The sequence below is a fragment of the Eulemur rufifrons genome, chromosome 20, assembly GCF_041146395.1.
Source record: "Eulemur rufifrons isolate Redbay chromosome 20, OSU_ERuf_1, whole genome shotgun sequence".
In the NCBI taxonomy this organism is placed as follows: domain Eukaryota; kingdom Metazoa; phylum Chordata; class Mammalia; order Primates; family Lemuridae; genus Eulemur; species Eulemur rufifrons.
The window spans coordinates 9981108-9999084 of NC_091002.1; the positions used below are offsets into that span (position 1 = coordinate 9981108).

Consider the following 17977-nt stretch of genomic DNA (forward strand, 5'->3'; position numbering starts at 1 on the left):
CTGGAGCTGCACAGGCGATTGGCAGGATCTCAGTTTCCTAGCAACAAACTCCGCCTCTGCGGCTTATGGGGAGACTGGTACGTGACTGGCGATCCTTTCCTGGGGCTTTACCGCAGGTATCCAAGAATATGCCTTCACAGAGGTTGATAATTGCTAAAAACTGGCGTCCCAACTCAGAATAAGGGAACCAGGCTTGTTCGTCCGACAGACATTGACATTCTGGAAAACAAGAATAAGAAGCTGCAGTGGCTCCGGAGAGTGGGGCGGTGCGGGCGTGGCTTGGCCGCCTCAAGCCGACAACGAAGGACCGGCTTCGACACGACAAAAAGGTTCCTTACGCAGGGCCTAGCTCTGTCTTCCACTGATTCCCGGGGCTCCCCGGCTCACTATCTCGCGACTTGGTGCGTCTCTTCCCCCGGGAGTCGGGAACTGCGCCCTCATGGCTGAGGTGAAAGTGAAGGTGCAACCCCCCGACGCGGATCCGGTGGAAATAGAAAACAGGTAAACCAGGGAGGCTCGCTTCCTGGCTCGGACACGCCGCAGGCGGCGAGTCATTTGGGCAGCTGGACCCCTTCTCCCGGAGCCCTTAGGAGAGGCCGGAGCGAGTTGAATGAACACGTGGGAAAGAGATTGCGGGGTTCTGGACCCTCTCCCACTCCCACCCTTGGAGAGCAGAACTCTTAGGAAGTTCAAAACGGGTTTGGCAGCTTGCAACTTTATCTGGCTTTGCCCTGATGCTTTTGGGGAGGTTGCGATGTTGCTGGTCTTTGCTACATTGAGGTGATCTATGCCTTGAGAGAGGACCCTCGGCTTTTTTCCCCCGCAGTACTGGTGGGTACATGTTCTGATTCAGGATCTCTCTTGTCACTAAGGGATCTCTCATGACCAAATGATTGGGCAGAGTTAGGGTGCAGTTTGTGATTACGAAGCAACGTTAAGCCAGAAGATTTCAGTGCAAGACTTTTAGGACACCTAAAGCCCCTTCCAGTTTGATACTCTTTACCAGTGCACTGCTATTCTTAGGTTATCACACAGTTTTAAAAGACCCCGACTTTCTGAAACCTTATGAATAACATATATTGATCCAATTGACAAGGTGAATATTTGGACTCATTTTTGTTTGGTAGGGATAATTCTATAAGCAGCCCGTCATTATGGTGAATTGTCATAATAAAATTTGGCTTCGCACCAGAGGTGTCTGCATATGTCTCCTGCTTACTGATTTATGGCTTAACTTTGTCATGTTTATTTCATCTAAGAACATTGAAGTCTCAGCTTTAATATTTTTTCTGTGTTTTCGTTAGACTTTTGCTCTAAAGTTTATCTTAGTGAGGAAAAGAAATACTCGCCTTAAATAACAATAATAATGTAAACATGTATTTAGAAATGATCTTCCTCAATTTCTAACATGCTTTGATTGGAAACCATCATAGAAGCCCAGATTATCTGCCAAATGTGAAAAAAGCACAATTTCAAACTGTTCTGTTTTTATTTTTCCCCTAATCCTTCTTGAAACAGGTAAACATGAAGAATAACATTAATGCCTTTGCTTCTAGGATTATAGAATTATGTCACCAGTTCCCTCATGGAATTACAGACCAAGTAATTCAGAATGAAATGCCTCATATAGAAGCCCAGCAGCGAGCAGTGGCCATTAATAGATTATTGTCCATGGTAAGGTGAACCCAATTAGTTTGCATAATTACTTATGTGCTGTGATTGTCATTGTGCCCTATTGTGTAGTTGTGATGGTTAATTTCATGTGTCAACTTGACTGGGACGCAGGATTCCCGAATATCTGGTTAAACATTATGTCTAGGAGTGTCTGTGAGGGTGTTTCAATTCATTAGCATTTGAATTGGTGAACTGAGTAAAGCAGATGTGGCCTCATTGTGCGAGGTCATCATCCACTCCATTCAAGGCCTGCATAGAACAAAATGCTGGAGGAAGGTTGAGTTTGCTCTCTGCCTGACTGCCTGAGCTTGGATGTGGATCTTCTGCCATCAACACTCCTAGTTCTCAGACTTTCAGACTTGGACTGAAATCACCACTATTGGCCCTTGGCATTCAGGCCTTTGATCTGCGCTACCAACTTTCCTGGATCTCCAGCTTGCTGAAGGCAGATCATGGGACTCTTTCAGCCTCCATAATCACATGAGCAAATACTTTATAATAAATATATTTCTCTCTCTCTCCACATATATATATGTAGATATGTCTGTCTGTCTGTCTATCTATCCATCCATCCATCTATCCTATTGGTTCTGTTTCTCTGGAAAACTCTAATAGTCATAAAACCAGAAAGTGTATCAGGTTTGACTGATAAGACTCCAAACCAGGAAATAGCTCAGACTGCCTGAATTGAGAAAAGAAGAAATAATTATGTACCATTTTTATGAGACAAATGAAATAAATGTATTTTGTTATAACTGTTATAATTATTAACCAAATTTATTAACCAAATACACTAAGATACATAAGGGCACACAGGCATACTCTGTTCTCACCTTCTGTTTGCTTCCTACTGCTGGTTTTGGGCCATTTCTTACAAAATATCTCCCTCCTGATTTTTCTGTGAGTCATCACAGAGCCCATTCATTAAGGTGCCACTTTCCACATTGTCATTATGAGCATTTCAGGAAGCACGAAGAAGTCCAGTTGAAAGATAGTAGTGCTGGGCCTTTAGGAAGAAGTGTAGCTTCAGCCCCCAGTGACATTACAGTAGGGTTTTTCAGTGAAGCCCTTCTACCTGTTCTTACCTCTTCTGTCTTTAAGAACCAGGGACTCTAATGTCATTGTCCTCGAGCTGTCCAAAAACAAAACAAAAAAAAATTGTTTAAACACCCATCTAATGGTACCCTTTGCTCTAAATTTATTTCTCCTTCCTTTCCCCCATTATCAAAAAAAAAAAAAAAAAAAAAAAAACTCCCATTTCCTGAGAGCATTCAGTTTGGTTTTAGTAGCAATCAGGTAAAAGTGTTCTACACTAAGACCTCATGAATGACTGAGTTGTTTTTTAAATCTGCCAGCCTTGTTGGATCTTAAGGCTCTGGATATGGAGATTTGGGGAAAGGTGAACCTTTTGTTAAACCATTTCCTTCAACTCTCTAGCTCAGAGGTTGGCAAGCTTTTTCTATAAAGTGCCCCATAGCATATGTTTTAGGCTTTGTGGGCTGTATAGTTTCTGTCACAGCTACTCAATTCTTTCACTTTAGCAAGAAGCAGCCGTGGATGATGATAGATAAACTAATGAGTATGGCTATGTTCTAATAAAACTTTATTTATAAAAAGAAGCAAAAAGAGTTTTGGTGATTTCTAGTCAATTCACTGTGGTGAAGGTCTTCAGCTTCAGGAAGAATGGAGGAAGGGATTCTGGGATGTTGTGGCAGTGGAAAATGTTCCCTTTTTGGCCTCTGACCACCCACGCAGCCCTTTCCTTTCTGATTAAAAATCATCCTTAGCACCTCCCTCCCTTTTACCACCTCTGCAATTGCTTGTCCACTGCCAGTCCTATTGGCTATAGGCTATAGGCAGAGGTAGAGCTCCCAAAGGGTATTAAGCAAGGGAGTGATTATTAATAAATCACAAAGTGTTTTGACTTTTTTAAACAGTTCTCAAATTTGTTCCCCCATTTCCATTGCTGCTACTCCTGCATGGGTCTAAGCTCTTGGCTTTTACCTGGACTGGTGCAGTAGCATCCTAACTGGCTTTCCTGACTCCATCTGCCTCAGAGAAGCCAGCCTGATCTGTCTCAAATGCAGGTCTGACCAAGTCACTCTACCACCTAAAATCTGTCAGTACTGGAGATTCAAGCTCAATCTCCTGGGTTTACCACACTGAGCCCCTGCCTTCCTTGCCAGCTTCATATTCTCCACCATTTTGCCTCAAAAGTTATGCTTCAGAGGAACACAACAGATTGTTTTTGGTTTCTTGCCGCATCATGCTGTTTCATGCCTCAGGGCTTTGGTTCATGCTGTCCCTGATCTGAAGGCTTTTCCTCTTCCCTTTCTTCACAGACTCACTAACTCCCTGTTATCCTTTGGGACTCAGCTTTGCCATTGTCTCCAGGAAACCACCCTGCACCCCAGGATTGGGCCACAGCCTCTTCTCTTTACTTACCTCTGTGTTAATGCCAACCAAATGATTGATGTTAACTGTGTATTTCCCTTTTAGAATTCATGTTTGTTCCCCTGAACACCTATCATAACACCTGGCACAGAACAAGCATTTGGTAAATATTCATTGGCTGAATAAACGACTGAATGGAGCCTCCAAATTAAGCTTTGTGGTCCCACTTTGCCACTTAGTGGGGTCAGGGGAATGGATGGAGGGTGTCACTGTTCATCCAGTATGTAAACCAGTTTCCAGGTCATAAGTCTGTCCAGTCTTAACACATGAGAATGGGGCCCCTCTCAACATGGCTTTTGAGAACTGTCAGAAACCCAACGATACAGCCATCTGGGTTCTCCTACGTTCAGGCCCAAGGAAATTTAGAAACATGACAATACATGCTTCATTTTATTTTTGATTTGTTATATAAAAAACAATACTACTGTAGTCCTTTTATTCAGTGGGTGACTTATATGCCTAATTTTCATGTAACACAATAAAAATGCATATTAGTAGATGTCACCATTAACTTTATAAATTTTATTTAGTCATTGTGCAACAGAATATGCATGTTTAGCCTTTATTTGAAGTTTTTATTTGTACAAACTATACTTTATATTGTATATTGTTGAGCCTAAGAAATATTGGCTTATAGAAATGTCCTATATATTTTTAGAAACAGATATGATTTCAGAAGTCAAACAAGGCTTTGCCCTAAAGGAAAATGTAAATGTGTCGTAAACATGTTAGTTCACATATCAAAAGCTGCCTTGCCTCTGGAGGGCATCTCAATGGTCAGTAGCAGCTGCTTTCCAAGGCGGGCCTATGGCTTTCACCTGTTTTGAAAAACAAAGCAGGTCTTTTTTTTTTTTTTTTTTTTTGTCAATATAATTCTTTCTATTTTTAGTAGAGACGGGGTCTCGCTCTTGCTCAGGCTAGTCTGGAACTCCTGAGCTCAAACGATCCACCCGCCTTGGCCTCCCAGAGTGCTAGGATTACAGGCGTGAGCCACCATGCCCAGCCAACAAAGCAGGTCTTGCCTAGAGCCACGGGATGCCAGAGCTGATCAACAAGGCCACCAGAGATGAGAGCTGATCATAAGATATGCTGCCCGGGCCGGGCGCGGTGGCTCACGCCTGTAATCCTAGCACTCTGGGAGGCCGAGGTGGGCGGATCGTTTGAGCTCAGGAGTTCGAGACCAGCCTGAGCAAGAGCGAGACCCCGTCTCTACTAAAAATAGAAAGAAATTATATGGACAGCTAAAAATATATATAGAAAAAATTAGCCGGGCATGGTGGTGCATGCCTGTAGTCCCAGCTACTCGGGGAGGCTGAGACAGGAGGATCGCTTGAGCTCAGGAGTTTGAGGTTGCTGTGAGCTAGGCTGACGCCACGGCACTCACTCTAGCCTGGGCAACAGAGTGAGACTCTGTCTCAAAAAAAAATAAAATAAAATAAAAAAATAAAATAAAAAAAAAGATATGCTGCCCGAGCCAGGCCCAGAGGAAACCATGCGGTTAAAGTAAATAGCATAAGAGACAGCTCAAGCTTGACTTCAGAAATCTCTGTTCTAAATACACAATAACCAGAGCCACGATGTCTCTGTTTTTGCTAAAGTAATAGCCTTATCATAAAACTTAGAAGTTTGCCCTAAGAAGATTTTATATCTCATTGTTCACCTAGAGTTAAAGGATACTAGTAGCTTTTTAGAAGACTTTGACACTAAACCAAACTACCTATCGTTATGTAAATCCCGTTGCCCTTGGCAACCGAGAACCTGTATCTGCCCTATAAGTCTCTGCGTAAAACTTCAGTCTGGGTTGCATTTCCGTGGGAAGAGATGTAAACTTACGGGCACCCTGCTTTATCTATCTTCATAAATCTTTACTTTATAAACTATATCTTTGGCTCTGTGTATTATTTTTATTTGTTTCCTACTATTTTTTCATCCTTTGCGATGACCCCTGTCTGAGGAACCTGAACTTTTGCGGGGAGCTTGGCTAACTCCCCACAGTATATATTTAATTTGGATTTGAATTTGAATATAGATTTTTATTTATTGTAAAGCTGCTTTTTAAAAATTCTTTATGCATTGATCATATAACTAAGCCATGATGTAGCATATAGGAAATTGTTAGTATTGCTATTTTGAAAATTTTTAACATAAAGACCTAGGTTTTGAAGAATACATTGTGTGCGATATATAAGCAAAAATGTAAGTTGGAAGTGAGGAACTGACAAATAACTGTGAGAAGTAGACTATTTTAGTCTATGTAATAAAACTTTTAATGCATTAACATTTGGCATTGGATTTAATATAGCTCCAAAATAATTGACTCTTATTTTCAATTTTTAAAACTTCAGGGTCAGTTGGATCTCTTAAGGAGCAATACAGGCCTTTTATATAGAATAAAAGACTCTCAGAATGCTGGGTAAGCACTTATCTTTTTAATTTTAAGAAAATTTTAATTTTTACAAAGTAATAATATGTATTGGAAAAAAGCTAATACAAAATTGCATAATGTAAACCTGTCCTGCATATCATCCCTGCCTCCTATAATACATTCCATTTCCCAGAGGTAACTGCTCTTAATAACTTAGTATATATCCTTTCTTCTAGATATATATAAATACACATAGATGATTATATATTTATATATAATCTCTCTCTTTTTTTTTTTTTTTAAACAAAAATGGGATCATGCTATCCATACTGTTTTGCAACTTGTTTTTTTCACTTACTGTATCTTGGACACCTTTTCATGTTGATACACACAGCTCTGTCTCATTCTTTTTAAGGTAAGCCCTTCTTTTGGTAAATATGTCACCGTGGTGACCTTGTCTGCTAATTCATTTAAGTAGTCATGTAGATTGTTAGATCATCCTGTGCCCCTTTGCCTTTTTAATTCTGTTTTATTTCTCTGCAGTAAAATGAAGGGATCAGATAACCAAGAAAAACTAGTCTATCAAATCATAGAGGATGCAGGAAATAAAGGTAAGCATGTGAAGGATAAAGCAGAAAAAAACATTGCCTTTGGGCCTAGATATAGGGACTGAAACCCCAGTTTCCCAGGGTAGGGCTCGGTGTGTAGAGTGTGCTGCCACTTGTGTGAAACAGGGAAGACAGGAACAGAGCATACATATATAACATGCATGTGCCTGAAGGAAACCCAAGAGTGATGCCATTGTTACCTTGGAAGGGGCAGGAACGAGATGGCCATAGCCAGTGTTGGAAAAAGACTTCTGAATTCTGAGCCACATGAATGTATTATCTATTCAAAATAAATGCTTAATTTTTTAAAAAAACATCCTTACTTTCTAGCTACATGACGTCAGCAAGTTACTTAAATTTTGTGAGCCTCAGTTTCTTCATCTTAACTACAAATTATGGATAATAACACCTCTGGTATTTGCAAGGACCTGAGGGATACCTAGTACAGGGTAGCAATGTCTTGACGGATGCCCCTCAGCAGCTGTGGTTCCCCTCCTGTCTCCCTTGAGGAACTGTATATAGATTGCACTTAATACGATTTAGGATCTTTTGAGTCATTGATATGACCTTGAAAAATTATGATGTAATCTAAAATATAATTCTTATATTTATTAATAAATATAACATGTCCTATGAGAAAGCCATTCTGTATTTTCTTTTTAATCTTCCTATCTCGTTATGCCTCTACCTTGGGAAGAATATAAAGCAAAATATTTTTACATACATTCCCTTTCCACATATAACACTTATTTCCTTCTTTGAAAGAGAAATCATAGCTTCCCATGCAGGGCTTTTAGCAGCTGTAAGAACTACAGACTTCCTTTTTCCATCTCATAAATATAGTGGTGTATCAATAATGGATTACATGCATGCAAAGGAGCTTTCTTGTTCCCAGTTAAGGACGGCAGTTGACCCTGACCCAAATTTAAGTTTGTTTTTTACACTTACAATCTAAAGTGAAAATACCAGAAAACAGATTAGGGTACAGGAGAAGATAGAAGGGATGACATAGTTAATTCAATAGTATTCATTATTTTTTCTTCCATTACAAAAACATCCTTTTCATGGATTTTTTAAAATGTGCCACACTGGGATTCCAAGAAATTTCCAGTTAGAATATAAAACATATGACTTCTATATTGTTTTGCATACTTTTGCTACTTTAGCCAAGGTTCTTACATCTAAGTCATTTAATTTTTACTGTGAGCTTAATTTTGCCAGTTTTGTAATAAGATATACGCTATATGAATAGAAACAAAAATCCAGGAACACCATAGTTCAACTTAATTTACTTTACTTTCTCATAGGAATATGGAGCAGAGATATTCGATACAAAAGTAACTTGCCATTAACAGAAATCAACAAAATTCTGAAGAATTTGGAAAGTAAAAAGCTTATTAAAGCTGTTAAGTCAGTAGCAGTGAGTAGTTCTTCCTCGAATATTCACTTACCTATGTTGCTTGAAGTGTATTTCAAGTTTTTATTCTTGAAAGCTATGCTGTGATTTAAAATAACTGGTCAAAAAAGACTTAAAAAAACATTAGCTTATATTGGATTGGTTTGGAGCTGCTGCTTAGATTTGCCACTACCTTGTTAACTCCTGGTGTCTGACCCACTAAAAAACCCAAAACTCTTTTACTGTCTTCAGTGAACAATTTTTGGAGTCATGAACATTATTCCTAGATTTTGTGGTATGTAAAATAATTTACCCCAACTTATTAGCTTACACATTCAACAAATATCTCTTGAATGTTTGCTGTGTGCCACATGGTTCTGGGTGCTTAGGATACATTAATGAACAAGTCAGAAAGATCCTTGCCCTGGTGGAGCTTTGTTTCCAGTACATTGGTGTGTTTCTTCCTCCTCATCCCACCCCACCCCTACCACATCCTAGGGTTCCATGCTCCAGAGCTGTCTCCATCAGGGACATCTGCCACTTACCTTACTGATTTAGATGTCAGAGGAGCTGAGAGTTCCCTAGAATAAAGTTTGCTTGGGCTGAGCATGGTGGCTCAATCCTGTAATCTCAGCACTTGGGAGGCTAAGGTGGGAGGATTGCTTGAGGCCAGGAATTCAAAACCAAACTGGGCCATGTAGCAAGTCCCCATCTCTACAAAAAATTTAAAAATTAGCCAGGTGTGGTGGCATACACCTGCAGTCCCAGCTACTGAGAGGCTGATATGGGAGGATCACTGGAGCCCAGGAGTTCAAGGTTATAATGAGCTACGATTACACTGCTACACTCTAGCCGAGGCAACAGAACAAGACCTTATCTCCAAAAAAAAAAGTTTTCTTGAATACAAATTTTAGCATATAAGAATTTGATGTTCATTAGTGGTTTTATTTATCAAACGATATTTATATCTTACTACTTCCCTAATTTAGAATAGCATCTCTTCCACAGTTTTAAAAACATATATAAAAGTAGAGAAAATAATATAATGAATCCCCATGTATCCATCACCTAGCCTAATTTTCCCTATCTTCCTTCTATATCTTTATTTTTAATAACAGCTTTATTGAGCTATAATCATATACCATAAAATTCATTCTTTTAAAGCATACAACCCAATGGTTTTTAGTGTATTCTCAAAGTTGTGCAGCCATCACCACTGTTCTAATTTTAGAACATTTTCATCACCCTAAAATGTGACCCCACTAGCATTCGCTTCCTAGCCTCCTTCCCCACAGGCCCTGACAACCACTAATCTACTTTCTACCCTATAGATTTGCCTATTCTGGACAGTTCCTATAAACAGAATAACAGATTATATGGTCTTTTGTGTATGACTTCTTTCACTTAGTATGATGTTTCGAGGTTTATCCATGTTGTACTTTATTCCTTTTTATTGCATTGTAAATTCCACTGTACAGATACATACTACCTTTTGTTCATTGGTCAGTTGATGGACTTCCATGTCCTTTTAAGCATTACAATAATCTTAGATGTAACTGTAAAGGGCAAAACTCTTTTTTGAAGAAAGCATAAGAGAAAATCGATACAACCTTGGGTTTGTTGATGAGTTTTTAAATGCAAAACTAATAGTACAATCTACGGAAAAAAAATTGATAAGTTGGACTTTATTAAAATTTAAAACTTTTGTTCTGAAAGACACTGTTAAGAATGAAAAGACAAGCTACATACTAGAACATATTTGCAAATCACATATTTGATGAAGAACTTGTTTCTAAAATTATATGAAGAACTCTTAAAATTCAACAATAAGACAATAAACAATTCAATTAGAAATAGGCAAAAGACCTGAACCAATACCTCTCCAAAGAAGATATACAGATGGCAGATAAGCATATGAAAAGATGCTTAACGTTATTTATCATAATTAATAGAAATTGCAAATTAAAATAACAATGTGGGCCACCTCAGTGACTCTTGCCTGTAATCCTAGCATTCTGGGAGGCTGAGGTAGGAGAATCACTCAAGGTCAGAAATTCAAGACCAGCCTGAGCAAGAGCAAGACCCCATCTCTACAAAAAAATAGAAAAATTAGCCAGGCGTCGTGGCACACACCTGTAGTTGCAGCTATTCAGGAGGTTGAGGCAGGAGGATTGCTTGAGCCCAGGAGTTTGAGGTTGCAGTGAGCTATGATGACATCACTGCACTCTAGCTGGGGCAACAGAGCGAGACTCTGTCTCAAAAAGAAAAACAAAAAAATTTGTTTTAGTGTAGTGAGATACCACTACACACCTATTAGAATGGTTAAAATCTAAAAATTGATGATACCATATGCTGGCAAGCTACAGACTAACAGGAACACTCATTCATTTCTGGTAATAATGCTGAATGGTATAGCCACTTTGTAAAACAGTTGGGCAGTTTCTTAAAAACTAAACAAAGTCTTGCCACGAGATCCAGCAGTCATGCTTCTAATTATTTACCCAACTGATTTGAAAACTATGTCTACACGTGAATGTTTATAGCTGTTTTGTTCATAATCTCCAAAAACTGGAAGCAACCAAGATGTCCTTCAATAGGTGAGTGGATAAACAAACCAGAATATTATTCAGTGATAAAAAGAAATGAGCTATCATGAAAAGACATGTATGAATCTTAAATGCATGTTACTAAGTGTAAGAAGCCAATCTGAAAAGGCCGCATGCTATATGATTCCAACTATATGACATCCTGGAAAAGGCAAACCTGTAGAGACAGTAAAAAGATCAGTTGCCAGGGGGTGGGGATGGGATGATAGAGAAAGTTGAATAGATGAAGCACAGGAGATAATTTTTAGGGTAGTGAAACTGTTCTGTATGACACAAGCATTAAGGATGTGTCAAAACCCATACAACTTTATAGTACAAAGAATAAATCTGTTTTTTTTTCCCCCTTTTGTTTTTTCTTTTTTGAGACTAAGTCTTGCTATGTTGCCCAGGCTGGATGAACGCCTAGGCTCAAGCAATCGTCTTGTTCCAGCCTCCCTTGTAGATGGGACTGCACAAGTGCACCACTACACCCAGCTGAGAAATCTTAATGTGTACCAATTTTTAAAGTCATTTGGGAGATGGGGGGATACTAGGGTGGAATGCAGAATGTAACAGCAGACACTAAATGTATTACAAAAGTAACAGACAACCTCACTGAAAAAGGTAGAGGAATAAGGTGCTGACCTAAGTAACTGTGGAAATAAGTGGTTTGTAAGACTAAAGGCAAAAGGAAACGTACATAACCACTGTATTCACTGTATTTGAACTGATTGAGTTATTTCCCATGAGGCTCCTGGTTAATCATTCTGATACCACTACATGTAGTATGCTTGTCTTGAACGTTTATGTAGGTGGATTGGGGATGCTGGCTGCAATGCAATTCTAACTACCTGGAGTTAAGTCCCAAATTTCACAGGTTAAAGGCACAGTCTTCCCCAAGACTGTCCTCACTTTAGAGACCAGTCACAAGTTCAGGAGTACCCAGGCCACCCACACTTTGACCAAGTGGCTACAAATTTGTGGGTTCCCATTACCCCCTCAGGTTCAATAATTCACTAGAATGACTCACAGAATTCAGGAAAGCGCTATTCTTACCATTATGGTTTTATGATAAAGAACACAAAGAACCAGCCAACAGAAGAGGGCAAGGTCTGGAAGGGTTCCAGAATGAAGCTTTGTAACTGAAAAGTATAAAATAAATACTCATGAGTCCATACTGATATTTATAAGAGTTTGAGAGATTGTCACAACCAAAAGGAGCCTAAGGAGAGATGACAACTAAATGTAGCATGATCCTGGAGCAGAAAAGTACATTGAAGGAAAACTGATGAAATCTGGGTAAAGTATGAACTTCAGTTAATAGTGATGTATTAATATTGGTTTATTAATTGTGACAAATGTAATGCGCTAATACAAAATGTAAGTAATAGGGGAAGTGGGCATGGAGTATATGAGAACTTTCTTTACTATCTTTGTGATAATTGTGTATTTCTAAAACCAATCTAAAATATGTAAGTTTATTTTTTTATTTAGTTTTCAGAAACTATTATAGACACATGAACTGTGCCGTTTTTTCCTAGGCCTCAAAAAAGAAGGTGTATATGCTCTATAACCTGCAGCCAGACCGATCTGTGACTGGTGGAGCCTGGTATAGTGACCAAGATTTTGAATCTGAATTTGTAGAGGTGCTTAACCAACAGTGTTTTAAATTCCTACAAACCAAGGTGAGGCATAACTGAGGAAACATCACTGCAAATCTTCTTTGAAAAAGTTTCTTTATAAAGGATTTTAATCTTGTATAGCATATTTTGTGGGAATTAAAAATCTGAAATTGGAAATTTACTAAACAAAATATCTTCTGCTGTTTGTTTGACTCAGTATAAATTGTATTCAGAAAACACTCACCAGAATTCTTGCTTAGATTTCTTATGTTTAAACTCTTATAGGCAGAAACAGCACGAGAAAGCAAACAGAATCCAGTGATACAAAGAAATAGTTCATTTGCTTCATCACACGAAGTGTGGAAATATATCTGTGAACTGGGGATCAGTAAGGTCAGAATTCAGTTTATAACCTTTTCATATAATTTTTATCTTATTTTTAAAACTTATTCTTCATCATAAGGATATAGTTTACAGTGTATATCCAAAATGTATTTGACCCAGACCCTTTTTCTCAGATGATAGTCATGAACATTCTGCAGAACCCACTGTGGGAGAATACTGAATACTGTTCTGTACCATAGGCAAAGGCAGTCACTGCCATCAGGCACTCTCTGAACTGGTCCTGAGCTTGGGACATAGAGCAAGCAGCGTACTGCAGTCCTGGCAGTGCATTTCACCCCCCAAATTTAAAAGTCTGTTCTGACAAGTTCTTGACTTTCTCAGGGACATTTCAGCATATGTGCATAATATTAGTCATGACATCAGTTGTCATTTATTGGTATTTTCTTACTTTGGAGATGTAAATGGTATTATCAGCACATTCTTTTGAAGACCTGTACATAAAGACACTGATGCTTTTCACAGTGAAGAAGTCAAAGTGGCCACTTGGACAAGTCATTTTCATTTCCTGGGCCCCAGATTTCTCATTTATTAAGAACTAGGAACTTGGACTATCTGATGTCTAAAGTACTTTTCTGCTCAAACATTTTATAAATCTCCACCATTACCTTCTGAGACTTCTACATTTTACTTAGGAGTTGAGGACATTAGAAAAGTATCAAACTCAGCATGAGATTTCTGTCCCTAACATGTCAGTGGTTTATGTTAACTTTGACTGTTGTTCATTCCTCTCCAGCATAATGCTGCTCCCATTTCACCATAGAATTGTGACCCATTACTGTTTATAACACCCTCCAAATGGATGTCTCCTTGTCCTTTTTGTGTCCTTTCTAATGTATCCCTTTTTTAGGTAGAGTTGTCCATGGAGGACATTGAAACTATCCTGAATACACTCATTTATGATGGGAAAGTGGAGATGACTATCATTGCTGCAAAAGAAGGTACAGTTGGCAGTGTGGACGGACACATGAAGCTGTACAGGGCAGTCAATCCAATCATCCCACCCACAGGTTTGGTCCGGGCACCCTGTGGACTCTGCCCGGTGAGTTAAAGTGGCTTCACTTTACACTTGACTGCCAGGCGCAAATGCCACATAAAGAAATCAGAGCAAGCACACCCCGGTATTCTCACATTGGAGTTGACCAAGCTGCTCAAACCTCCATGTAACCTGTTCATTAAATGTCTGTCTGAACATTTAATGAACAAATCATTGCCTTACATTCTTTTTTGGAATAACCAGGTTAAAGACATTTGCATTTTCCTGCTTTTGGCCCTGAAATGGACACTTTCTGATGAGGGAGGGAAATGAGATTTGTTGAGAACCTGCCATGGGCCAGGTGTGTCCCTGATGACTTTCTTTTTTTTTTTTTTTTTGTTGAGACAGCGTCTCACTTTGTTGCCCAGGCTAGAGTGAGTGCCGTGGCGTCAGCTTAGCTCACAGCAACCTCAGACTCCTCGGCTTAAGCGATCCTACTGCCTCAGCCTCCCGAGTAGCTGGGACTACAGGCATGCGCCACTATGCCCGGCTAATTTTTTCTATATAGATTTTTAGTTGTCCATATAATGTCTTTCTATTTTTAGTAGAGACGGGGTCTCGCTCAGGCTGGTCTCGAACTCCTGACCTTGAGCGATCCACCCGCCTCGGCCTCCCAGAGTGCTAGGATTACAGGCGTGAGCCACCGCGCCCTGCCCCTGATGGCTTTCATAGGTGGTCTCATTTAATCCTTCTTTGTCCTTAAAGCTAGTGGTGTTATTTTACCTTAAGAATGAGGGAGCTTAGGAAGACCTGAGAGCATACAGCTTAGAAGAAACAACCAGGATTCAAACCCAGAGATCACATCTTTCCGCTTACAGCATGCCCCAGCACTATGCAGTCATCTGTCCCCAGATAGGTTATGAGTGTGAACTCTGTACTGTAGGCACTGAGGACACAACAGAGAGCAGGAAACACTGTCCCAGTCCCCGTGGCATTTATATTCTCAGGCTGCTAGTCTGTGCTTTGTTTCTGGCCCCTGTCTATGTCCCTAAGCTCTCCACACCCTGGTTTCAACTCCTAGATAAAAGGCTGACACGTTGGGGATTCTATTTAGCACCCTTCACAAAATGGAAGATAGCTAAACATGAAACACTCAATTAGTGAAAATTAATTAATTCATATGTATAGATCTCCCTCCCTTCCTGTACTCCTGTTACCTGCCGTTAGCCTTTTGCCCAGTGGCAGGTGAACATGATCATCTTAATGCCACTGTAAAAGGCCTCTCATAACTTTATAATCTCAAAGCAGGCCCCATTATAATATGTTCTTAAATACAGTCCTAATCCCTTTCAATTTGAAACTTTGTTTTTAATATTGCTTTAAATAGGTGGTTGGGTCTTAGATATTTTAAAACTTTAGTTTGAATATAAACTGTTTTTTCTTTTTTTAAAGGTGTTTGATGACTGCCATGAAGGTGGTGAGATTTCACCATCTAACTGTATTTACATGACAGAGTGGCTTGAATTTTAATAGAAAGTTATGAACTTTACTGACATTTTGCAAATGAAGTTACTTTGTGAGAAGACAATTTAATCATGATGGAACGTCAAATCTCCTTCAAAGCAAACTTCATAATAATGGATATAGACTTGCTGCTATGAAAACATATTTTTTAATTTATGAGGACTAAATTTATATTGGTAAAGTACCCAACAGAATATGAAACAAATAAGGTCAGTAGTGAAATCCATTCTTCAGCAAATAAAATCCTTTGAAATTGTGGAGGATCACATCTTCTGAAGCTTCTGAGAATTTTGATGGGTCACGGAAAAATAAGCCAACAAACCCATATTTACCAAGTACCAGGATAATGGCTAGAGTGTAAATATGTTCTATTTAAAGTTATTTCTTAAGGTCTTCATTGGAAGTTTTTTGTATCTGGCTCACTACCACCAGTTTTGTTTTCTATTTTCTCAGTAGTTTCATTAAGAAATGAAAAGTATACAAATTTGGGACATAACTAAAGGAGAGAATAGAACATACCTTTTCCACACACTGCTAATTCCTTTTACATCAGAAATAATCTTTGAGGCCAGGCGCGGTGGCTCACGCCTGTAATCCTAGCACTCTGGGAGGCCGAGGCAGGCGGATCGTTTGAGCTCAGAAGTTCGAGACCAGCCTGAGCAAGAGCGAGACCCCGTCTCTACTAAAAATAGAAAGAAATTAGCTGGACAACTAAATATATATATATATATATATATATATATATAAAAAAGATGAGCCGGGCATGGTGGCACATGCCTATAGTCCCAGCTACTCGGGAGGCTGAGGCAGGAGGATTGCTTGAGCCCAGGAGTTTGAGGTTGCTGTGAGCTAGGCTGACATCACAGCACTCTAGCCTGGGCAACAAAGTGAGACTCTGTCTCAAAAAAACGAAATATTCTTTGAGAGGATTATGCTACCATTCTTCAAAACCAAACAATGACTATTGTCAAGGATGTATTTTCAGTGCATAAATATTATCATTTTCATCCTACAGGGAATATTTTCACTGTTCTTTATTAAAGTCTTACAAATTTTACTCTATGGCTCAATTGTATTATTGGCTAGAATTTTCCCTAGATTCTTATTTAGTGTCTACAATAGACTGAATGTTTGTGTGCCCCCAAAATTCAGATGTTGAAATCTAATCCTCTATGTGATAATATTTGGGGGGGGGGGGGCGGCATTTGAGAGGTGATAGGAGGGTGAAGCCCTTAACAATAGGATTAGTGCCCTTAGAAAAGAAACCCAGACTGCTCCATTGCCCCTTGTGCCACGTGAGGACACAGGCAGGAGACAACTATCTATGAATCAGAGTGGGCTCTCACCAGACACCAAATCTATAAGTACCTTGATCTTAGAATTCCCAGCCTCCAGAATTGTGAGAAATAAATTTCTGTTAGCACCAGCCTATGGTATTCTGTTATGGCAGACAGAAAACACTAAGACAATGTCTAATCATTTAACTAAAATTAAAACAAAAAATAATCCATTGTCCTCCATTCACACTTTGTTGTGGGGGGTGGATATCATTCTTCTTATCCTGTTTTAGATTTGTTTCCTTTCCTTATTCTGTTATAAAAATCATGGTATGTTATGTCTAAGCAAAAAGCCATTATAATTGTCCTCAGTTCTAATAGCACTTTCAGTTCCAATCATCAGCCACATAGAAAACACTAGGTTATTTGATGTATTGATGCTCAGAAGTTAGCTGCAGAGCTTTTTAGGATCTTAGCTGTTGTATTTTCACTTTGTAGCTCCACTTAAAAGTTTCTGTATCCAAGCCAAAAACATGGACCAACAGAAAGGAATTCAAGGTCAGCTACTACTGAGGCCGGACTACTAACACCAGTTTGGAGAGCTCTAAGTGGACAACATCAGAAAAGTTATTTTGAGATAAATGGTATCAGTAAAATAAAATTCAGCTCAGTAACCAATTTTTATCAGATAATTTCTGTGGCCAGCTGTATAGAATTAGCATTTGATAATATTAGCTCTTTGTAACAAAGGGTATTTCAAGTATTGAATATATATAAGATACAGAAGGATTTGGGAGCCTGAAACGTAGAGTTTCTCTTCTACCCTCAGTGACAGCTGGATTGGTAAAAACAATGTCTGTACTTCCTGGGACTTGGCCTATCAAAGAGGCTTTAGTTTTATTTAATAAGAAAACTGATCTTAGAGAAGAGTTAAAACTGAGGAGATGGAACCAGCAGTTTTTCTTCTTTTTTTTTTTTTTTTTGAGACAGAGTCTTGCTCTGTTTCCTGGGCTAGAGTGCCATGGCGTCAGAGCTCACAGCAACCTCAAACTCCTGGGCTTGGAGCAATCCTCCTGCCTCAGCCTCCCCAGTAT

The 17977-nt window shown here is 39.2% G+C and overlaps 1 protein-coding gene across 2 annotated transcripts; it reads left to right on the forward strand.

Moving 5' to 3' along the window:
• Window positions 1–109: 109 nt before the first annotated feature.
• Window positions 110–15810, forward strand: POLR3F (RNA polymerase III subunit F). 2 transcript variants are annotated; one of them, XM_069496063.1, is made up of 9 exons: window positions 110–501; window positions 1557–1674; window positions 6474–6541; window positions 7037–7104; window positions 8409–8521; window positions 12624–12767; window positions 12990–13097; window positions 13957–14148; window positions 15535–15810. In XM_069496063.1, the coding sequence occupies exons 1-9, from the start codon at window positions 440–442 to the stop codon at window positions 15610–15612; spliced, it is 951 nt and encodes a 316-aa protein (XP_069352164.1). In that variant the 5' UTR covers window positions 110–439; the 3' UTR covers window positions 15613–15810. The 2 variants fall into 2 exon arrangements, with proteins under 2 accessions (XP_069352164.1, XP_069352165.1); XM_069496064.1 differs by lacking the exon at window positions 12624–12767.
• Window positions 15811–17977: the final 2167 nt, after the last annotated feature.